Source organism: Crocodylus porosus, unplaced genomic scaffold, assembly GCF_001723895.1.
Source record: "Crocodylus porosus isolate Cpor-Errol unplaced genomic scaffold, CroPor_comp1, whole genome shotgun sequence".
Taxonomy (NCBI): domain Eukaryota; kingdom Metazoa; phylum Chordata; order Crocodylia; family Crocodylidae; genus Crocodylus; species Crocodylus porosus.
Window position 1 is genome coordinate 14,658,677 of NW_017728924.1, and position 24,642 is coordinate 14,683,318.

The window sequence follows — 24,642 nt, forward strand, 5'->3', positions numbered from 1 at the left end:
AAGGGCCGCATGACAGGCAGCCAAGGGCAGATAAATATTAATTTTCTAAAATTTTTAGGGGCCCCATGGGCTGGATAGAATGGCCTGGCATGCTGCACCCAGCCCGTGGGTCACATTTTGCCCACGCCTGGTCTAATTACATAACTGGATACCGTTTTTCCTGCAAGACCCCCCATCTCATTTAGCACACAAGATATAGTGCTAGATTACTGAGCAAACATTCATATTTCAGTTGTCTCCTGTATGGCGCTGTGTCTCTTACTGTTTGCTAGTCAAATGCTGATTTTGGTACAGAGCTACATTACAGCAATATAGAATCTGACTTCTTTGAAAACATTACATCAGGTAAAGCCTCTTGGGTAAAGCAGGGGTGTAGGCTGTAGTTTTGGTCTAAGGACTTAGGCAGGTAAGGTTCTTTGGGTGAATCTCCGGTATAAATATACTTATTAAGTGTTTAACATTTCACATCCCTAATTTGAGCCATGATTTTTTTCCCAGCACTTAATGTTATCTAGCACTTCATATTTTCTAGTACAGCTCCCAGTGACTTCAGTTTCAGTTGTGAATACTTCTGCATGACAGACCCAACAGGCTCAAGTCGGATATCTAAAAAATGAGGAAGGAACACACAATTAATGAGCACCTCTGATCGTTTTAAGTGAACTCTGTGCAAAAACCAGTAAGATCCAATTCTCCACAGTAGTCAACTGTCTTAATTATGTGCTCCTTCCTCTCTCATTGCAAGTCTTAGAAGCTGGAAGGTGTGCAATGATTACACCAAATGAAACTATGGTCCTACAATTTCTTGTGCTATATAGACCTGTTTCATCCCTAGACCAGACTCATTCGGAGCACAGAACAAGCCCTTGGAAAAATAAATAGTATGCTTTCATTAAATGTTGTACCATAGTACATATATGCACACACAAGTCAAATTAAGATTATACAGATAATTATGGCATTTCCTAACTTTTGAGTGCTTGAGATAGAACATTGTTAAGATTGCTTTCTACACGTTTTTTCTAAATGAGAGTATATATGATATCATACAAATTTGACCTTGATATTTCTGATATGTTCATCACAAAACAATGTATTCCTGCTCCCCAGCCAAACCCGGTTTCATGGAAAAGGGCTAGATCCACACTAGTAACTAAAAAGAGGCTTAGGGGAAAAGGTGCTTCCAACAGTATGTTCTCAAGAACACAACAGGCATTTCTTTTTCTGTGCCTCAGTTTAGGTAAGCATTTGGCAAAAGCACTGTGGAAATAAACGACTGGAGCCCCAAATACAAATGAAGCCCTGCAGCCAAATGCTCACAGTGCAACATGGGACCAGTGTTTAAACTGTTTGTTATACTTAAGATGAAATACAACGCAGAAACCAAAGTGAAACTCAAATGGATATTACCACCTACAATAGAACATGCATCGTTTACAGAGGCTTTAAGATGACTCAAAAATATAAATGGAGAAGATTGTTAGCCAAGACAAACTGAAGACAACAGGCTATGAAAATATGTGGCTGGAGGACTCATTGAACATTTTCATTATTTTCATACAGAGCAGTTTATACAATCGTTGTAAGAAGCATCAGAAAAGCAAAACATGGCTGTGTCATTCTTCAATATCAGTGGCCTCTGACCCTTTTAAGTATAAGATCACTTTTGAACTGAAGTGCAACCCAGAACCTACTGCGTGCCCCTCTCCCCCAGGCAAGTCAGGCTGTGGGGGAGGGAAGGGATGGAGGGAAGTGGGGCAGATCGAGGCCCCCCCCCACAGGGTGAGGGAAGGAGTGGGGCAGAGGCAGTGGTGAGTGGGGCCCGGGCCAGGCCAGGTGGTGGGAAGATCAGAGCCTGGGCAGCTCATCCCGCCACAGGCTGAGCAGGGGGCACAGCTCACCCCAGTGGTGGGATGCATGTGGCACTGCGCTGCTCCCAGAACAGCTAGTTAGGCTCGGAGTGCAAAGCCCAGCACCACCCCATGCATAGATGGGGGGGGGCACATGCCCCCTGGGCCTCTGTCAGAGTGCGCACAGTGCCGGGAGCCCCCCCGCACCCCTAGATGAGCTGCCCGGGCTCCGATCCATCCGCCACCCAGCCCAGTCGGGGCCCCCCCTCACCCGGTGGCAAAGAGTGTGGCAGGGCGTGGAAGGGGATCGTCCCACTCACCCAGCCCAACCCTGGTGGCAGGGGGTCATGGCTCAGCCCAGTGGTGGGACACACATGGCATCGTGCTGCTCCCAGAGTAGCTGCAGCACTGTATCTCAGTCTGTGGGGGCTAAGCACACGCATGCATGTGTGCTTATTTACACCAGACTGAGATCAACTGTCACAAGGCTCTGCAATCAACCAGTTGGGTTGGTGACTACTGTTCTATATGATAAGACTCAGGCAACTTAAGTGAAACTAAGCAGACTCGTTTTACTACACGACCTGAAATGCACAAGCCCAGGTAAAACCAGAGGCAAACCAGACTTTTTTCCCCCCCCATATTAACAATGTTATGGGCTGCTGATGCAAAGATAATGGTAACAGCATTATTTTTCTTGATAACATCATTTTTAAGGAAATATAATGGAAAATGAACCACATACCCTAGCCAACATGCTTCTAAAATTTTCCCATGCACAACCACTTCTTACCAACCCTTAACTCAAGGCTATGGAAAATGTTTTAGCAAAGTCTGTCTGCAAAGTTCACTAGAAAATACAAATTATACTCTACTATACAGTATGAAGGTACTTAGTATCATGTTTCCAATACTAAGAAAAAGTCAGATTATTTTACCACTAGAGAAAGTAAAGATATTTTAATAGGCAGTAGCTGCCTATTAAATGATTTCTTTGAGAAGACTAGTACGTAGTAAAGCCCCACTCTCTTTTATTCCATGGTAAACCATATGTATGGACTATACTATTACAACTTAATATCTTTTCTCTATTTTTCATACATGTATTTAAAAAAAGAGAAATGTAAGTTACATTTATAATCCTCTGCATTTTAACAGGATACTGCCATCTGATAATGAGCTGGCAAAGAACACTATTATATATTGGCTCCCTTAAAAAGGTACATTATTGCACCACTTTCCTAGAAGAGGCAGGACTCAAGAACCATACATGTTTAAGGGAGGAAATACAATATTTACCTGTATTTTTGTTCACAGATAACCTTGGAGGAGAATTTGCGTCCTCTGATTCTTCTGATGAATGAGCCAAGAAGTCATGAAGCTTCTGTACCAGGGTGTCCAGCTTGCTTTCACTGTTAAAATAATAAGTTTACCTTGAAGTTACCCTCATCATGCTGTAATAGATTCAGTGAGATATAATGAAAGTTTGAAATGAATATTGTTTGTTCTCAAAAACCTTGTATGCATAGGGGAAAAAGAGGAACTGAAGTGTTTCTGAAGCAGGTATGTTTTCAATCAAACATTGATTTCCAATATCAAAACTAAGCAAAAGCTTCAAGTTAACCCAAAATGTGTATAAATAGATTTAGCAGTGAAATGGGTTGGCACTTAGGACTAGGTTAACAATAAAACGAACAAAAATATTTAATTAAAATATGATTTACAAGAAACTTTATTAGAGTAACACAACACTGTTCATTTAAAAAAATAACATTAAGTTAAAGGTTAAGCTTTAAGCTCAACTATAAACTTCCTGTGCTAAATCATATATAAAAAGAGGAAATCTGATTATATGAATAGCAGCCTGGGGATACAGAACTCAGCAAAAAATACTAGAAGTGTATCTCACTGCCTAAAGAAAAATATTTCACACAGATGTACAGAATCTTAAGACGCATCTACATGCTCGTACCAAATCAGCCACCCAGTTATTTAGAGTAACCTACAGAAAGTAATCAGCAACATTCATCTAGTCAAAAAAAAAAAAAAAAAATCTCCAATGGTTTAGGATCAGATTATTTCATGTCTTTATTTAAATTAGCTAACAAACCAGCACTGCCATCAGAATTGTAATCGGACAGTTTTACAGAACAAAAGCCATGGGTCATCTCATCCCTCATGCATATACACCATTTACTTACCTATAAGACAGGCCCTAATTTAGTAACAATTACTGTCAGCGTTCCTTGCCAAACACTACCTTACACTACCTGAAGAATATGCATTCTTCTCAGAATACAGATCTCGTTCCAGCCTTCTAGAGCCTCCTGAGCCAATATGCCTTTTTCTAGCTATTGGTACTTGAGTCAACATGATTTTTTTTTAAACTACTTTCAAGACATTTTGATGGAACATTCTAATTAGAAGTTTTCTGCTCCACTATGTATGGTTTAGAACCTTAAGTCCCCATCCCATATCTAATCTATTCCCTTCTTTCTGCACACACAAGTTATTTACATCAAACCTACTTGTGCCTTTTTAATTCCTATTTCCCCAATGCTGCCAATGAAAAATTACTCATTTTAGGTCCCGAGAAACAACATGGTACAAATTCTCCTCAGTGATGTCATCATCATCCCAATGCAATGAACCACCACCTAAACTAATGATCAGAAATCCTAGTTTTTCCTGATTAAAATAAATAAATAAACAAACAAACCCACAAATTCCCTGGTAAAAAAAGTTGCAAATTCTCTGTTAAAACCCTGCAAATCCATTATTAAAATAAAAGACCATCCACAACCCTGCTGGTATCCCTAACCCCCACCCTACAGCCCCTGGTCCTGCTAGTGCCCCTCACTCTCCCATCCCCACCCCCCACAACCCAGTGGCCCTGCCAGTGCCTCTCATCCTGCCTGCCGCCTCCCCTCTCCAGCTCTGCCACCCTCAGCTGCCAGGGCTATGAGGTCCTGACCCCAAGTCCACAGCCCCCTGCCTCTGGCAAGAGGTGGTGGCTGCTAAGCCTGGCTCCCCACTGCCTGCTTTGGGCTCAGCCAGGGGAGGCTTGCTCCCTGCTGCTGCACACACTTCTCAGGGAGCAGGGGGCACCTGTGCCCCCCCCAGATCAGAGCACAGGGTGGGCTGTATGCTCAGGTGTGGGGGGGTGGTTTGGGGCCAGCTTCTTGGCACTGCATGCACTTCCCAGGGGGCAGGGAGGACCCATGCCCCCCAGATCCATGCATGGGGTGGGCTAGGGCTGCAGGCTCCCACCCTGCTGCCCTAGCCCAGGACCTCTGCAGCCCACCAGGCACAACCCAGTGCAGTACGGAACAGCAGGACCATGTGGAGAAGCTGCCTGAAGCTGCGAGCTCCACGCTGCCCTAGCAACATGCCTTCTGTACACACAGCCACTGTGAGGGCAGTGGCGCAGGGCTGCACTAATCAAAGCTGCCCCGTATGCAATGGACACATTGCCAGACCACCATGGAGCTTGCAGCGGCAAACAGCTTCTCTGCATAGCCCCACTGTTCCCTACCACTCTGGGTCACACCCACTGGGCTGCGGAGACCCCAGGGTATGAGCTTGAGCCTGCACCCACCACCACCCCTTCCCTGCGTACAGATCTGGAGGGTACAGGTCTCCCTGGCCATAGGGATTGTGTGCAACACTGGGGAGCCAGCCCCCACTTGACAAGCTGCCCGTAGCCCCATCCCACTTGGGCCCTGCAGCCGTACATTGCAGCCCCAGATCCTAAGCCCTATGCACTGTCCAGCTGGGCAGCAACCCCAGTCCCAGCCCTGTCCAATTGAATAGCAGCCTGGGGAGCCCCCTCCTCCCTCCCTATGGGGGCTCAATACCCTCCCCCAACCTACTTAACTGCAGGAGTTGTTCTCTGGGCTGCACATGGAGCCCCCCCAAACTGACTGCCCTTCTCCTGCTCCCTCCAAGCTGGAACTGTGCCAACCTGCAGGGAGCTTACTGCAAAACAACAAAATCCACAGGTACAATGAGAAATCTGCATCTGCCTCTGGTAAAAGGTAAAATCCATGGCTTACTCCGTTTTTCCGTGGGAAACGGAAAACCTGGATCCCTGCTAATAATACATAAAATGTCACAGAAAAAGAAAAATGTTTCTACAGACATAACCACTGCTTTTTTTACTGAAGTATGGTGTCCAAGAGAAGCAACCATTTAGTGGGAAAGGATAGTTCCTTATCTGAACATTTATATTACTCACCCTGAGACACTTCTCTTTCCAATAACATAGTATCCGTTGATCCATTATCCCTATCCTTAATTTAAAGCATGATGGGATTTTATCCCGGATCCCAAAAATCATACATCCTACCTTCCCAGACCTTCAAGATCTGGCATAGCAGAATGCATGACTTTTGGGATGCAAGGTAAAAATTGCTTAGATTCCACTACACACTTGCTGGCTCTTGGAGAACTTGGAACCAGGTAACAGTTCCTAGCTGAATGTTCAGGGAGCTGCATGCTGGCATGTTCAAAGAAGCTATGTATAGCTGGGCTGTACACATACCTTTTAAAGGCCCTGACACACAGGGAGCAGTTTAATTTGAACATATGGCACTAGAGGTGCACCAACAGATTTCTGGAGCCAATACCAAGAGCTGATTTTTAATTGGGATTAGGCCCACTGAATTGGGCCAAATCTCTAAATTGGAATCAAGTCAGGAGACCCTTTAATCTCTCCAAATCGATGATTCAGACAGACACAGCTTTAAATGCTTTTTCTACATACCTCAAGGTACCAGGCAGCTCATGAACACTGAGAGGATGGGGTGGACAGAGCATCCCCACAGGAGTGCGGGGGGTTCCTGAGCACGCTCCGCAGGCGGACCCAGAAGTGGACCAGAACACTTCTGGTCCACTTTTGGGTCCGCCTGCAGAAGATGTGGAGCCTTCCCCCCGCAACTGGTGCCCCCTGGGTCTGGGGGGGCACCTGGAGGCCCCCTGCAGCCAGCTGCTGAGCCGCAGGTCACAGGGGTGTCCCCCGTGCACTCGGCAGTGGACCTGGAAATAGACTGGAGGCATTTCCGGTCCACTTCTGGGTCTGCCACCAAGCACGCAGGACCCCCCGGCTCCTGTGGCACACCCAATATGCCTCACCATCACAGCATCCACGAGCCGTGCCTGGTACCTCCAAGGTATGAAGAAAAAAAAAACCATTTAAAAGCTCTATCCATGGCCAAATTGCTGATTCTCCAAATCAGTATCAAATTTTCAGATTTGGATTCAGCTGAATCAAATCAGGACAGTGATCTGAATCAACACATTGAATCACTGTTCCCCAAATCGGGCCAAATCCGAATTAAACACGGCCCGCTTCAAACACCTCTAGCTGTCGGGCTGTGCTCCTTGCCACCTATGTGTTGCACTGAGGCTGCACACGTGCACAGGCTGTTTATTGGCCAAATCATGAGCCACGTGAGGCCAATTTCCGATACAGCCAATTTTCTTTATAATCAGTGCTGATCCAATATCAGACCAATGTATCAGTGCACCTCTATATAGCACATATGTTTCTTAAAGGGCATGCAGAGAGCCAAGCTACACATGCACCCTTTGAATAAGCCGACATGTGGAGAGCCCAAACTCAGAGAGCCACTCTCTGATCTTGGGCTCCCCATACACTGGCATGTTCAAAGGGTGCACACACTTTAAGTTGAATGCGTGGAAAGTATGTTAGTTTAAAGCAGGCTTGTCCAACATACGGCCCGCCAAGGCATTTTCTGTGGCCCGCGGTGCTGCAATGGAAAACAAAAGTAAACACAGTTTACTTTCGTTCCCACCCCTTGTCCCTCCCCCAGCAGCTTCCTAATGGCTGCTGAAGGGCTAGGGAACGGACAAGGTTCCCACACACACCGCGTCAGCTTGATGTTGGTGTGCGTGGGAAGAGGAGTAGCCATGTGCCGCTCAGGACAGGATGAGCCCAGCCAGAGCAGCAGCGGGCTCCGTTGCACTTTCTCCCTACCTGCTCTGGCCAGTCCCGAGTGGCACATGGCTCTGCTGCCGCCTCCGCTGGCTGGTGCAGACCCAGACGAGTCTGTCCCATCCAGAGCAACACGCAGCTGAAACTGGCTTCTCATGTGCTGCTGGGGATGGGAGGAGCCCAGCCAGCAGAAGCGGCAGCGCAGTTGTGTGCCACTTGGGACAGGACGAGCCCAGCCAGAGCAGCAGGGTCTCAGCTGCATTTTCCCCCTGTCTGCACCCATCAGTCCCTAGCGGGCACACGGCTCTGCCACCGCTGCTTCTGCTGGCTAGTGCCGACCTGGCCGGCCTCCTCCCATCCCCAGCAGCACATGGGAAGCCGGCTTCAGCTGCAGGCTGCTTACCGTGGCTGGTGCCAACCCAGCTAGGCAGAACAGCATGCAGCTGAAGCTGGCTTCCAACGTGCCAGGCTGGGTCGGTACTGGCCAACAGAAGTGGCGGTGAAGCCTCCTGCCTTTTGGGACCAGCTGGTGCAGGTAGGGGAAAAGTGCACGTGGGGAAGCCACCGCTTGATAGGGGATGGGATGGAATGGGCTGGCCAGGCTGCACCAGGGAGGGAAAGCTGTGATTGAACCCCCTGCAGCTGTGCTGTATGGTCCTTTAAGACTGAACAATATGCTCAAGAACAGGGCATGAACAATCTGGGCTCCAAGGTAAATTTGGAGCAGGTAAAGATCTTTGTAAAAATATTGTCCAGTGTTTGGATTGTGTTTGCTTCTGTTTCTCTTTGTGCAGGACTGGGGGTTCAACTTGTTAGTAACACATCTTTAACAAGTAGTAACAAGTTATTAAATCTAATAAATTAATTCTAATAAATAATTAATTCTAATAAACTAATAAATCTTCTTGAAGATTATTTTCAAAAATGCCCATATTTTGTTGCTTTGATTAGTTTCCACTCTGGCTGATATCTTTTCCACATTTGATCTGTCAACTTGCATTATGCTTCTTTCATTCATTGAGAAGTGAGTAAAAGCTAAAGTGTTTAGTTTAGTATTATTTCAGTCTTGCTTTTATATTGTTTTTATTTTGGATTTTAAACTACATTTCCAGACCCATTTCATTGTCACTTCCTGCAACTCCATTGGCGTCAAAGGTCACCTGACATCACTTCCTGATGTGATACCACTTCCTGTGAGGTCTCTGAATATGGCTCACTGGCCCACTGGGTGATAAGAAGTCCGTGATCCGGCCCCACATTCAAAAAAGTTGGACACCCCTGGTTTAAAGAATGTATAATACAAACCAGACACAAAAATGCTCCACATTTAACCAGCAGCATCTTTGTGACTGGTGTGCCATTTTATCACGTGATAAACTGCTTTTATGTTACAATTTCTCACGCAATTAACACATTAATAGCATGATAAATGTACCGTCTCCAAGGGGCCTCGGTGAAGGGAGGTACCATATGCCCACTTCCAATTCAAAGAAGCAGTGCCTACAGTCCCAAACTCCAAAGATGAGAATTCCATTCTCTCAACATATCTTGAGACGCAGTCCCCAACTACCACAAAACCTTTTCCCTGGACTCACACTGCTGCATTTTCTTCCACCCTGAAATTCAGGCCTGCATAGATAGAAGGCATGGTTAAAAGAACCAAACACACTTTTTAAAAGTATAATGAAAAGTACTTTTAGTTTTGAATGGATGATGTAGCAGTCTTCTATCAATACTTGGTTCTCATTAAGCATGCTTTGTTTATAAAATTTTATAAACATTACCCAGATTTGGCAGCTATCTGAGGATATAACTGCATAATGAAATAAATACTCTCTATGCAGTTGGTATGATGAACTAATGTTAACTTAGAAATGCAACAAAATTGCAAGTCTGTAAATATGCAACTAAGATTCTGGTCATTTAGCATTAAAAAAAAAAAGTTTTAATATATTAAAGTTCATAACTCTAAGAGATAATGAAAGTTTCCCAGGAGTTACATTGTTAATAAGACAAGTACAAATGCTTCTTAAAAAGTAAGGAGGCACAAAAATTCAAAAACATAATTGGTGTGTACAGACTTGTTTTTTTTGCAATTAAATGCATAGCACAAGTCACTTCTACTATTCGTTTCCAGTCAAGCATACCATTTGCTCTATTTTAAATATAATTTTCAGTGTGAAATTTTCATGGCAACACACACTTGACTTAGACTGATGCTAAGTTTCTTTCAAGTATTTTTATTTTTTTATTTTTTTTTTTTTTACTAATTCTAGCCACATATCTGAATTGGGAACATACCATTTCAGAGGTACATGAATTGTATTTGTCTTGCATCTATCGCAAAGGAACTTTGACTTGCAGACAAAGCATCAATTTAATCAGCCACTTGTATCATACAATTCATAATTTTAATAAGAAAAATGGCATTCTGGTAGTTTTAAGAAGGAAGCCAAGTTCTAAAACATGATTTTAAACTCAGTTTTGTGCACAAAAGACTATAAAGTCAGTCTTCATAACAGAATCATACAAAGCAAAATTGCTTTCAATATAAATCGGGGGGGGGGGGGGGGAGAGGAAGAATCACAAATAAGTCAGAATCATTAGTTCACAGTTTATTTCTCTGCCATGTAGCATTGTTCCCACAGTATATTTCTAGAGATTTCAGCTGTGTATTAAGTGTTCCAAAACAAGCTGCTTTGCCATCACATTTTTTTTTCCCTCACAGCCTCATTAAAACAGTTTAGAGCCTGGAAACACGTGTTCTACTATTCCTGGCTCCACCATGAACCTGATTTGTGACCTTGAGCAACCTAATTTGTTACACTGCCATTTCCTCATCTGTTAAATAGAAACACTAGTTCTTTCCCCGTCTTCTCAGTGGTATGTAGAATATGAGCTAACCAGTACAACCTCAATGTAGTCAAATAAAGTTAACATACCCTAGGGTAGCAGCCAGCAACTTTTTTAGGCTGTGGATGGGAATGATCCAGCTCAGGCCAGAGGTAGGTGGGTGAGCAGGTGAGCATTAACGCCTGCTACTGCTTTGTCCCATGGCAGCACAGAGATTAGCACTCATCACCAAAGTCACATGTCTGCAGACTGGATCAAAGTGGCTCCATGGGCCATTTAGGGTTATTAGCTGCAGGTTGCCAACCCCTTCCTCAGAGTCTTAATACACATTAGGTCAAGTGCCTTACAAATAGTTATTTTATACTGACACCCAAATTAATCATCTCATTTTTTTAAATGTGTCCTAATCTACATATATTCTAAATGCTTGCTTGTAAAGTCCTTTAGGATCCTTCAACTGGAAGTGCTTGAGAAACAACCAATTATTAATTTAAACTGTAAAGCATACAGAGTTTTCAATCCATTTACAGTAGCCTAAAGTTAATCCTAATCACTTTCCATGTTGAAAGGCAAAATGATATCATACAGCAAAGTGATTAAGAAACCAGTTTCAGTAGACTTTTTTTTTTTTTTTTTTAGAATTACCAAAAGAAAATCCCACACAGATATTTAGAAAATTACAGACAGATGTTGACTACATGGTTTTAAAAAGGAGTATTCATTCACTTTACTCTGCCACCCTCTACTTCAAACTCCTACTTCATATTCTGGGGCATGGAATGGCTAAGACGATTCATAACAAGATGGTTTTTCTCACCTCTAGTTCACTACTCTATATCAAACACCAATATCTGCCCAGTAGCTAGACAGCTTAAAGAAGTTCACTTCAACAACAGTCAATATAGCTGCATGTCAATTCTATAATAATGAACTTATGTCATGTCATATTTCAAACAGGATTAGGATTTCTCATGACAGAATGACTAACAGAAAAATAAGACCGTGATGACAGGCACATAAAGAGTCAGACAGACACAGAAAGTGGTTACAGTGGTAGTTTATACAATAAAGTATTTTATTAATTTACTGCTCCCCAGAGAAGAAATTTACAGACCTCCATAAATAATCTGCTTACATCATTAGGTATCCACTGCAGTCCAAAATACACTTTGTAAATAACAAGATCATCCTATTACCATAAAAACCACGTATTTTCATATAGTCTGAACATATGAAAATACTGAAATGCTGGCCTTAGTAAGGGTTTAGTTTAAAGTTTCAAAATGCATTAACAGTTTTCAACTAGGATAACAACATTATACAACAGGTCAAACAACTGGACTGAAACAGATGGACTATGGTGTTTGGTGCCAAACTTTGCTTTACACCTGTAACAGTCGTTCAGATGAAGGCTATCATGGTAGGAACCTGTCCGTTAAAACCAGAGATAGTCTCAAAAAATCCTAGGATATTAAAGTACTGATGTTAAAAAAAGAAGGATGATGCTATTATCTAGTGCTGCATCATGCCCTGAGGTGCAATGCTTAAATTTCATTATGCCATCAAGAGATTACTCTCTTATTTTGGCTAAAATTGACTTTATAAATCACAGGGGTTTAATCAAAAGGTACTGAATAAACTTTACAGCATTTGAGGATATGCATGAAATGCCTCAGAGTATAAGAAAAGGATAAGTGATTCAGGAAAGTAAACAACATTAAAGAATCTCCTGAGAGTAACAGAAATAAAATACAGAAGAACAGCTGATACAGTTAACTAAGAAAATCTCCATGCTGTCCAAGAAAGATGACACCATTTAGCTTTACTGAAATTCTCTCCAAACTATCTGATGACAGTCAAAGTGTTGCTGAACATTAATTAAGCCGCTCACTGAAAGGCTAAAAGTTATTTCACTAAACTACTTGAAACCAGGAAAACTACTCAGAACAAGCTTGAGCACAGGAAGACAGGTACTGAAGACCAGCTACACTGAGAGCTTAGAGTGGTAAAGTATTTTACAGGAATAGATAGCCTATAGTTACCTTTATGCAATGGAAAATGCTAACAGCTTTCAGATTATGACAGTATATTAGTCTAGGAAAAAAAGAAAAAATGTTCCAGTACTGGAGAACAGAGCTTTATATTAAGTGATTGATAAGCATTTTATAGCTTTAATTCCAGAGGTATTTATGTTTTTCCTTCTCTGAATGCTTTACAACCAGTTCTCATTCATCATAACCTCTACTTCAGAATGAAAGAATTCATAAAGTGTTGTCTAATCTCTTTGTTACAGACTGGCCACAGTGAATGAAGTCTGTCACAGACATCCAGGCTAGTCCTCATTCAATTTAAAGCAGGGGTTTGCAACCTATGGCCCGTGGGCTGGATTTGGCTAGCAAATGCCCTTTCTGGCATGGGGGTAGCACCAGAGACTGGGCAGAATGCAACTGCAATGAGCTGCTTGCCCCCTCCATACTCTCCCCTCTTATAACCCACTTACTATTGCTGCAAAGGGGCTGGGTATCTTCAGCAACAATAAATTCATAAATCCAAGCACCTTGTGCTGGGGGGCCAGAAAGAGGAAAGGAAGGTAGGATTAGGGAGTGAGAGTTGTGGCCTGCAGCAGGGGGCCAGGTCCCAAACTCTGTAGAAACAGCAAAACCACCAAAAGGAGTGGGTGGGAAGGCAGGGTGTCCCCACCATAAAACATATCAAGTCTTAAAATATTGCTCTATTTTCAATCCAAACATTTCACCTCACTACCAAAAAGGTAGATTTTCTCCCTTACACAACTGCAATTTTCAGACCTACTAAGTGAACTGCCTAAAGTGCGCTAATGTTGACATGGCTGGTCTGAGTAATTAAGTATTGTTAATTTTTCAAACTTTCACATTTTCTCTGAAAAAAATTCAGTGACAGCTGTCTGGTTTTACATGCTGCAAAAACATTGCAAAGCTTCTTACTCTGCAGATAAAACTTCAAAGTATATCACATGCCATGATTTCAAATAGTATTTGTCATGTGTATTTCTGCAGCTTTGTTTTTCCTAAATCAGCACTGGAACAACTTGCTTCTGACCTCCCCATGAAACAGTGCACATTTCCAAAGCACCCTTTGGCCAGAAGTAAACTGCAATGATATGAGATGTGCTCGCGGGAGGTAAAGCAATATTCTCAGGTCTTTAAGAACAACATATAGACACATTTGGTACCTATTTTGTGGGATTCTGTACTTGCACACTCTTACACACACGGCGTTCTTAACAAGATGGACTGTAGATTTAGGTGCATACACATAATCTGTAGATGCTGCATTTCAGTAGATGGTATGCTATGTTTTTTCATCCTGAATTAGTCTACAGTAGAGCTCCAGATCTGGGGGGTGGGGGGGGGTGTTGTTTGTTTGTTTTAATAGGAGCGGCTTCTAACAGATACAACATTACAGTGCCTCTGTTGAATATGCAAGTTTATTGTTTTAAAATTGATTTATTATTGTAATACGGAAGAGGAAACCTCCTTAATCACAAGAAGGGTCTCTGGGATCTCCAAGTTTGGGAAACATTGGTGCAAACAAATCAATATGAGACTATTAAAGAGAGTGAAGACACTCTTCGCAATCCCTTCATAGAGGATCTCTCATAACTGACAACATATTGGCTCAAAAGCAGACTGGCAAAGGGGAGTGTAGCAAACCTGAAATTATGTTCTTGGAAAAAAGGTTAATCGCAATTGTTTTATGATTATAGTACATGGTTGATTATGCAAAAGACTGCGCTGTCCCAAAACTGTTTATGGGAGAAGTCAAATAATAATGAAGATACTTTGCTGAGGCCAATGCCAAGTTCTTCCAAATTATATACTGCGTTAAATAGTATGCCCCACATTGTCCTATAACATCACTCATTCAGAATATATTAATATGGGTTACACAGAAAAGCAAGAAGTTAGACTCACCACTGAGATTTTAGGGCAAAGTTGTCTCATATATCGTACTGTAAAGAAGAAATACTTCAGGTGTTAGCTTAAAACCTCAAGTCAAATCGTTTATTTTATCTCTTTCTTAAAAACAAGCAGCAGATCCCTGCACTATTCATTGGTAGCATTTCCCCAGGGAAGACTCAGAAAAATTTGGCTTCCTTTTTCATGCATGCTGCATATTTCACATGGACAAGGGATGCTATTCGTAGGTAGCAAAGAGCACTGGAAAAGGTCTCCTTAAGTCTTTAGAAGACAACCAAGTTCACATGCAAACTTTACACAAAATCTTTACTAACTTTGAAGAAAAAAGTATTTCAAAAACATACTTTTTATATTTTCCCACCCACCACATTTTCTTCATAGAGTTCCTTAAAGCCGAAATGTCAGAGTTTTGGCCCACAGGTCTCGGATCAACACGCTGACCAATCTGTCACGTACTGCATATAGTGCCTGCACCAGCCCAGCCCCATGTGCTGGCTCCAGATCACCCCCACAGACCATTCTTGTAGGCCAGAAGCAGTGCACGGGACCAGTGCAGTGCAGGTGCCACATGCAACACATGCCCCACACCAGCCGTGTGCACCATATGCTGCATGTAGCACATGAGGCTGGATCTTGCCAGACTAGCCCTGTGTGGGAACCTCATGCAGCACACTCCCCATGCAAGATCTAAACACAAGACCCAGTCCAGTGGTCCATGCAGTGTACAGGGCTGGTCTGGAGCATGCACTGCATGAACTGCCCACACTAGAATAGCCCTGTACATTGACTGCAGTGTGGGGTCAGGTCCATGGGTTTGATGTGACCCACAAGCTGGCCCTACCTCATTCAACTCACAGGTCAGATGAATTCGAAATCCCTGCCTTAGAGTTTACATATTCTGCTAATCTTGAACACAGACCATGGTGCTCGATTTAAAAAAAATTAGACAACTTATTTTCCTTGTTAGTCATAAACTTTAGTCCCTGAAACTTCAGAAAAAACTGCTCAAGTACTTCCATACTAGCAGCCTGCACATCAAAACTGTCAAGAATTTCCAAGTAATTCTATCACTGAGTTCCCAGTTGTTATCATTCCCCTAACACACAGGGAAGTTTGCTGGGCAGTGACAGGAAGAGAATTGAACACTATACTATCGCTGAAACACAAGACAAAAAAAAAGGTGTTTTATAAGAGGCAATGGTATTCAGCAGGGATGACTCCTAGGGAAAAGAAGAAATCCAGTGTCTTTCTGCCAAAGGCTCCCTCCAGTTCTTTAACTCCTCTTGACTTCTCCATCCAGGCCTATTCCTGTCAGCTCAAGTCCTCTACAAATATCCCAGCACACTGTCCATGATACACTACAGCTTCAAGCCCCTTCATACACAACCACTCATCCACAAAATAAACATTATTATTTTTAATGAGACAAGTACAGGCTGAGGTGATGTTGGTGAGAAGTGGTGATGGGGAACTAGAAGTTCTACTCCCTTGCTTTTTGCATTTTAGCACATATCTGTCAGGCATATGAACCATGGGCCAGATCCAGCCCAACCAACATATCTATGACAATCTCAGTCTCAAGTCGATTTGTAGCCCTTTTTGTGAAGAAAATCATTCAAATGCAGAAAGGCAACATTAAACTCATCGTTGTTTCACATCTGCAGACAGCCTGACAGCAGATCAGGAAGGTGTGAAATTCCATATCCCATCCATCAATAACATTACAGTATCAACTTAACTAGTATTTTAATATGAACATTAACTGTTGCCCTGCTGGTCATTCTAGCAGATATAAAGAGGTGACAACAGAATTGCCAAAAAGGAAAGCAGGTGCAAGAGTTACTTTGTTCAAGGAAAAACAGAGGAAAAAATAAAGGAAATGAAGAAAGGAAGAAAAAAGAGCTTAAGTAGGGAGCAAAACAAATTGCTCTAGTAGAGAAAGGCATGTTATCCCACTGATGTTAAATGGGATAACAGAGTAATTAAATAAAAGCTAAAACTGTATTTAACAAAAAGAGGCCTCCATCTCCGAGTGCTAAGGATAGAGGCAAATACAGAGTCCAAAAGTTGTGTTTCAGTCTATGGAACTACCTTATTGGGTTGAATTCAAATATTGAGTTTGATGACACTAGTTTAGAGTATCAAAGCATTTTATAAACACCAGCATTCATAAGTTACAGTATCACGAATTTACAGATGGAAAACACAAACACAAGTGATGGTAGCTGGTTCAAAGACATACAGAAAGTTGTACTGGAATTGTTTTCATTCATTACTTTCTGCTCCTGGATTTGGTCTAAAGGATATTTGTGTTAAGAGTATTTGTATGATTTTTTTTTTTAAAAAATGTTACTAATGCTTAACAGTCATAAAAAATGCAAATGCTTTCTGAGTACAGAACCCCTGAGCATAGGAGACAACCGCCCTCCAAACGCTGGCAGAGACCCTACATGAGGTGAACAACTTCTCCGAGGAGGGGAAGCCAAGTACAAGTACTTCTTCTGTTAAGACTGAAATAAATAAATAAATAAATAAATGCCATCCCAGCCAAACTTCATTAAGCAGACACCATGCCTGTTACATACCACCCACCACAAAGCTATTATTAAAAACCTTGAGCCCAAGAAGGAGACATCCACATAAACAATTACACGGCTGCTCAAGAATTCTTAGATACATTTGTGCAATGCCTCCTTTCCTTTCAAATTTTCTCTGCCTTTTGGGGATAGTGGCTGGCAAACCTTCCCGGTGGTTAATCGGCAGTGGTCCATATCTACAGCATCCCAACCTCTGGACACCTGTGTCACGCTTCCCTGGTAACATCAGGTGGGAATGCTAAAGCAGGGACCAACTCGCCACAAATGGCCTCAGCGCATCATCTCGGGACAGCAAAATGAAAAGGGGAGGGGGATGCCCACATCCACGAGCTGGGGGGGGAGGCGGCTATTGCCAGGCGCCGAGCTGCTGAAAGGGGGGGGCACGTCGGGACCCCCAGCGATTCTCCACTGGTGGGGGGGAGGGCACGTGCCCACCCACGTGAGACAGGGCCTCGCGGGCTACTGGGGGGCCCCGCCCACGCGGGATGGGGCACTCGAGTCCTCAGGCCCGGCACGGCCTACCGCGCGAAGCGACGCACGCCGGGCCCGGAGAGGCGCCCCCGGGGCCCGCCCGCCCGGGCCCGCGCAAAGGGGGAGGGGAGAGATGGGGAGGGGAGGGGCGAGGTGAGGCCAGCGCTGCGCCCGGGTGGGGGCGGCCTGCGAAGGTCGCGCGGCGGGACGCACCTCATGAGCTCCGCGGTCATGTCTCCGCCGCTGCCGCTTGGCGCCGCTGGCCGCGCCGGGACCGCGCTCAGGCGCCGAAAGGAAACAAAGCCGTTGGTGCCGCCGCCGCCAGCGCCGCCGCCATCTTGTCGGAGGGAGGATGAGGGAGCGCGGCCTCCTGCCGCCGGCCCCCTCCCCCCGCTCGCGTGTCCTCATTGGCTGTCGGCCGCCCCCGGCGATTTTCTCATTGGCCCGTTCCGCCCGGCTCTGTTGCTAGGGCTGTTGACGTCACGTTCCCGCTCGGCCCGGCTCTCATTGGTTGCAGCCGTGGTGACATTGCCAGAAAGGGCGTGAACTTGCATGACGTAATTTCATGGGCGCAGAGGGTAGAAGGCTTGTGGTGCATTTGGTCCAGCAGAGCCAAGTAAATATCAGCAGATGGGAAAGGCGAGCTTCTGCCTCCCGCCCTGCTCAATGGCGGGCACCTGTCAGGAGAGGAGAGGCAGCCCTCAGGGTAGGCGGTGCTGAGCATCCCTTGCCCTAGCCCTGGGCACTGTAGCAGTTAGGGTTTTAAAAACCCGAGGGATAAGCCAGCAGGGCGGGCATCAACCACTGCGTCTGCAGCAAAGCCAAGGAGGTGATTCTTCTGCTGTACTCAGTGCTGGTGAGACCACAGCTGGAGTACTGCATCCAGTTCTGGGCCCCGTGTGCGGCCAAGCTTGAGAGAGTCCAGAGAAGAGCCACCCGTATGATCAAAGTCTTACAGGACAAGCCATAGGAGGAAAGGCTGAGGGATCTGGGACTCTTCAGCCTGAGGAAAAGAAGGCTGAGAGGGGACTTGGTAGCAGCTTACCACTACACTAGGGGAGTACATCAAGGGCTCGGTGAGCAACTGTTCACCAGGGCACCCAAGGGGAAAACCAGGAGTAATGGCCACAAACTCTTGGAATACCGTTTCAGGCTCAACATTAGGAAAAACTTCTTCGCAGTCAGGGTGTCCAGGCTGTGGAATAAGCTCCCTCCAGGGGTGGTGCGATCACCTACCCTGGAAATCTTCAAAAGGAGACCGGATGCTCACCTTGCTGGGGTCACCTAACCCCAGTTGTCTTTCCTGCTGGGTGCAGGGGTCTGGACCCAATGATCTTCTGAGGTCCCTTCCAGCCTTCAATCTACAAATCTACAAAAGTGCTGGAGCAATGCTCCAAATTCACTGTCTTGTCCTTAGTTCCTAGCTTATCCAGCAGAGTGATTTAGGGCAAGCACTTGCCTACAAAACACATGTGATGTCTGGGTTCAGCCAGTCGCCATCAATGAGACCCTTCTTCAGCATATTCTGGATTTCTTGAGTGTATTTTAACAGTGCCCATGGCCCCTGGTTTATCTGCTCAGGGTAAAGGGTGGTTTTGATGTTTTGGGCAGTGTGGCTGGTAGTTAGGGGTGCGGCTTGTTCCCAAAATTAAAAAAGAACTAGGCAAACATTTGTCCACAATGGCTTTGACCTTGCCTTAAGCAAGGAGTTGGAATAAATGACTTCCTGAGATCCCTTCCAGCCCTCTCGCTCTGACTCATAGTAATGAAGCATATACTTTAACAGCAGGCCCTCCAACTTCCCACTGGAAGTTATTCAGAGCAGGGACTTTTATTTGTTTTACTTGTATACCAAATGCAGAGTCCTCATTTCTCTTCGTCTCTCTAGGTACTAGGGATGTGAAGAGTTAAATATTTCAATGGTTAACTGTTCACATATCAATGACTGGTAATAGCTTATCGGTTATTATTTAGTTGAGGGGGGAGAGGGGAGGAGCAAGGAGGACGAGGGAACAGGGGCAGTAGTACCTAATATGGCAGGTAGGCAACAGGGGATCTGGGACGGGCCTGGTCCTTGCGGCAGCATAGACCCGGCCCCTTCCCCACCAGCCCCAAGGTACATGTAAACCTTCTGCCAGCAGTGAGCCAGACCGGAGCACAGTATACCTGAGTGCAGCTGCTTGCCGCCCCAGCCCCCAGGCAGCCATGCACTGGCAGTAGCGGCAGGCAAGGGGCTTTCCCAGCCTGCTGTGCGTGTGGCCGTCCAGGGACTGGGGCTGACTGCAGGCAGCAGCAGCGAGCCTTGCCACAGCCACAGCCACATAAAGCCACTGGCACCAGTAGCGGGCAAAATACTTTCCCAGCTTGCTGCTGCCACCTGGAGAATGAGTGAGTACAGGCGGGGGTCAATCCCTGGTAGATACACGTTTATTGGCTAAACGTTTAACCAATAACATTAGGGGAGTTTAAACAGGTATTTAATTCATTGGTATTTACACCCCTACTAGGTACTTACGGTTAACACAAATCATTTCTTGGGAGTGCAGCGTTTTAAGGGGTCCATTAAAATGGCACAATTTAGATTCACATATACTGCTGAAATCCCTCAGCCTGATTTAAAAGGCTATAAGAACACATTGCACCTGTAAATCCTACGGTAGAAAACTCAGTGCCACTATATTATAGATACTAAAGCTATGGATATCCATCATCATCTGGTGTTCCATGGTCTGAAGAGTTGGTGTTTTCTCTTGTCATTTGAGAAATCAATGAGAAAATGTCAAAAATAATGGAAAGAAGTACTTTTAAATAAATATAGTTACTATTTCCTTTGAAAGCCTTACTAGATATAGCTTTTGGTACTTCAACAGCATTTTACTTATTTAAAGAAACAATGACGCAATGTATAACACAACTAAAATATAAGCTCACCCATTTTTGCAATATTATTTGCCCATGTCTTGCATTTAAAAGCTTAAATGCCATCCCAACTATGCAGTTAGTCCAATAAAAGGTATCACCCTAAGAAATCTTTGTCCAAAATAATGTTACTAACTTCTAGAGACAATATAAGCAAAAGTGTTTTTTCTTTTTGTCAGAACAAACCAAAAACACAGTGTTACCTTTGAACACCTTCTGACAATATCCTACATCAGTGGTGCTCAACCTTGGGTCCTGTGGACTGGACAAGTGGCCCTGATCTGCCCCAATTGATGCTGAGCTGCCTGGATTGGCCCTGCACCACCGCAATCAGCAGTTGCCCCATGGCTCCCAGGTCAGCTCCATACTACCCCAATTACTGGAGCTCCATCCCATCTTGAGCCACCCAGATCAGCCCTAGTTGGGCCATGCCGTCTGGTTTGCAGAGCTCTCTAGGGGTCTGGAAATTTGGCAGCTGCCACTGCTTCCCCACTGCCAGATTTTTGGACTCATAAGGAGACTCATAGGCTGGATGATGTGGCTCCATACCCTACCTGAAAGTAAGCAGCCAATCATTGTGACTGGCCTAAGCACGTCTAAAATTCCAAGAGACCTGGAGGAGTTTCTGACATCGCCCCCCGCCCCCCCGGCTGCTTCTGCTCCAAGCTAAAATTCTATCATTTGGGAGAGCCAGCAACACTAAAGGCATGGACAGACATGAAGTTCCATCTTTTTTCTTTTAAAGGGTTCTAATTTGTAGTTCTTCACTACAGAGCACTTCAAAGTTTCACCCTAGGTCATTTTTACATAGTTGTAGTCCTGTAGCACTGTACATCATATGTCCACTCAATTTTGATAGTGCTTTAAGGTTGTTTAAAGTATTAGATGTTGCATTTGTCCATGCTCCTAGACAAGGATAACACCAAAAAAATCAGCTACAGCTTGGTAAATTTGTGAGTTTTGACAGCCTTTAATGAAAGTGAGAGTCAGACCTTGAATCCATACTGGGATCAGCCTTTGCATAACTCAAACCCGGACTGAGTCCTAAAGAACTTGATCTTGAAGAGATGATGATTTTTCCAATACCAACCAAAGGGAAGTTGAGATACATGCAGTGTAAGACAGTGAGAACCATCAGAAATATTAAGCAGGCATGAAATAATGGAAAAGCAAGACACATTCCAGAGCACAAACTTTTTAGGCAAGTGTGCCACAAGGTAAACCCCACATCCTGCCCAAGTACCACTCCAATCCCCTTCCCCTGTCTGATTTGTTGTTCGTTTTGCTCCTTGCCCTACTCATCCCTGTGTTCCCTACTCCCTCCCTACTCTGCTATGTGCCCCACAGACTCCGCTCATGCCACTTGTGTCATGTGTGCAGTGCACTAGTATTTTGCTATATTTAAAACAAGTTATATTGCACAGCAAAACTGGACCTACATTTCACAGCAAGTTCCATAGATTATAGAGTTTTCTGATGCCAATTCTGTAGCATCTTCATATAAAATTTGAAAGAGTTTCTCCCTAAATACAGAAGTGGAGCCTGCCCCTATATCCATTTACTCCTCTCTTGCAACTGTTAGACCAACTTACCAGCAAATGAACTAGAGAAGATCCCACCAGTATCACCATTTAAGTATCTTTCTTTAGGGATATATTTGTTATTGAAACAAACAGCTGTACCTCAAAACAGGAAAACCAGGCCACCTAAACCATCCCTTTGCCAGCTACCCATACAACATGTACTCTCAACCTTACTATACCAAGGTTCACCAAGTAGAATTTTCCCTTCCTTTCTTTACCGAGATGGTAGCCTAGTCCCATGTTTATAAGTACTGGCTTTTTATAAGTTTAGGTGCTTAGGCGTATGCTCAACACTCTATACCTTCAGGCATGGGACCAGTAACTACGCAGAAATGGGGCCTTCCAGCACAGTCTACAAATATAAGCAGCAATCCTTTGACTACCTGGGTGCCCTCCAGGGCAGGGGCCCCATTCCCAAGGTACCACTACAGGAAAGGAGGTGGGGGGAAAGAAAAAGAGAAGGAGACCCCCAAAGACTCCTAAGCTACTCCCACTATCACCCAGGAACAGCCCATGTGGTGCCCCTTTGCAACCCTGGGGTGGGGGTCCTTTCCCTGTTGGGACCCTCTCTCCAGGGTACCTTACTACTCCACAGTCCCGGAGGGTTGCCTCCCATTCTCCAGGTTGAGGTTTGTTCCCTTCCATACTTTCCTGCCCCCTGACTCTGCTGCCGCCGGCCTGGCTTAGGGCCACATGCACCGCTGTGTGTAGTGGGCACTTTGTCTTGTGCTAGGCGTTGGAGGCCTGGACAGTCTTGTGCAGCACCGGGGCTTGGTCTGCTCCCAGACCTTCTGGGCAGCGTCGTCTGCACTGAGCTGCTACCCTGGAAGCCACTCAAGGTTGGCCTGGGACATCTCACCCTCTGTGCAGCACCTCCTGCACCGAGCTCCCAGCCTCATGCTGGGGGTTGTGGACCTGAACTGCCCAAGGGGCTCCAAAAATCCTGCTCTGTGCACTGGCCTGTGCACCCTGGCTCTGGCCACATGCCAGAAGTTGCAGACCCAAGCCACTTCACACAGCCGTGCTGTGCACGGAGAGCCTGACCGCTGGAGCCGTCCGCTGCTTCCCACTGATAGAAGTCTTCAGGGGCTCTTCCTAGGCTACTGCTTCGCCCTGCTGAGCAGCTCTCCTCAGCTGTTCTAAGACCCCCTCTTCTCTGTCCCTGATGCATCTCCCTGGTGCCCACGCAGCTCCTTTTACATGCTTCGGGGCTCTGACAGTTTACAGTCCTCAATCAGGTCCGGCGCAGCTCTTCTCCCCCTCCCCTCAAGAAAGGGGCATGACTTTATTTCCCTTGCTGCCTCCTGATTGGTGGATGGGCTCCACCAATCAAAAACAGCAAGATCTCAAGCCTGGGACTCAACCCAAGCTCTGAAAGATAAGCCTGTTACATGGGATTATAGGACAGCTCAGTCAAAGGGGGATTAGATCCTGAGAACTTTAAAGATAAAAGGCAACTTCCAAAAAAGCAGAGAAAGGATATCAACTGCTCAAAGGTCTGGCTCTTCTTGAGGGTATTAAACTTGCTTCTGGGATGAAGGTAGGGTATATAGTAGGGGAGGAAGAGGTCAAACACTTCCCATGTTAAAACCTCAGCTTTTTCCTCAGTACCACTGACAATCATTGTGAATTTCCATGTATTACTGTAAGTCATTGCCTAGAGTAGCTTCATAACCTGCTACATGCATACACTCCTAAGGAAAAAGTGAAAGACAATCAATTTATTCTGAGAATGCAGGCCTTCAGCAATTTGTGCATTAAACAGATCACAACCTTTGAATATGTAGTTCTCAATTAATTACCTGGACTTTCTTTGAGGTTCCTGAAGATCATCTTGAAAAAGTCCTGTGAGTTGTGACAGAGCTGGCCATGGAATGTGCTGCAATATCCAGTGCATTTACACGGTAGTGTAGTGATGAAAGAGTTACCGCTTACAAGAGATTTCAGTCCCTCCCAATGTTCTTGAGGGAGTTTCTCTATAAACTGTCCCAATTTAGACATCAAGAAAAAGTTACTGCTGGGATCAAATATTTTTCCACCTGCAAGGTTCCTTTTATATACATGTGAGAATATGCCAGTTGCCAGTCATAAGAAGCTAATTTAACTGCAGAGATGGATGCAGCAGAGGCAGAATGTCTCACTTGCTGCATACCAAAAGGAGCCCAAATGGTGTATTTTCGAGCTGAAGGCCTTGCTGATGGATACCAAGGCTAGTATCCCCTTCACAGGACTTTGTTACATTTAAATAATATTCTGATTAGTTGATGATTATATGAACAGGAACGAGGTGAGTGGGTGAGAAAATTATTACTGGGCTTTGAAATGGAGGAAGAAAGGGAGTGCTCCTCTTAAATAGCAAGGCTACAAATCCTTGAGTGCTAGGGCAGCAGTTGGCAATGACAACCTTTTCAAGCAGCAGCTGACATCTGATGCAGTCCAGCACTAGGACCTGGC

The 24,642-nt window shown here is 44.8% G+C and overlaps 1 protein-coding gene across 3 annotated transcripts in view; it reads right to left on the reverse strand.

Annotated features, from left to right (window-relative positions):
• The window catches only part of ATRX (ATRX, chromatin remodeler), a 146,510-nt gene extending 128,465 nt beyond the window's left edge, over window positions 1–18,045 (reverse strand). For all 3 annotated transcript variants that reach the window (XM_019540375.1, XM_019540377.1, XM_019540376.1), the window contains exons 1-2: window positions 17,900–18,045; window positions 3,150–3,262 (exon numbers count right to left, since the gene is read on the reverse strand). In XM_019540375.1, the coding sequence (XP_019395920.1) occupies window positions 3,150–3,262; window positions 17,900–17,919 (133 nt within the window). In that variant the 5' untranslated portion in view covers window positions 17,920–18,045. The remainder of the gene's footprint in view (window positions 1–3,149; window positions 3,263–17,899) is intronic.
• Between the last annotated feature and the right edge of the window lie 6,597 nt (window positions 18,046–24,642).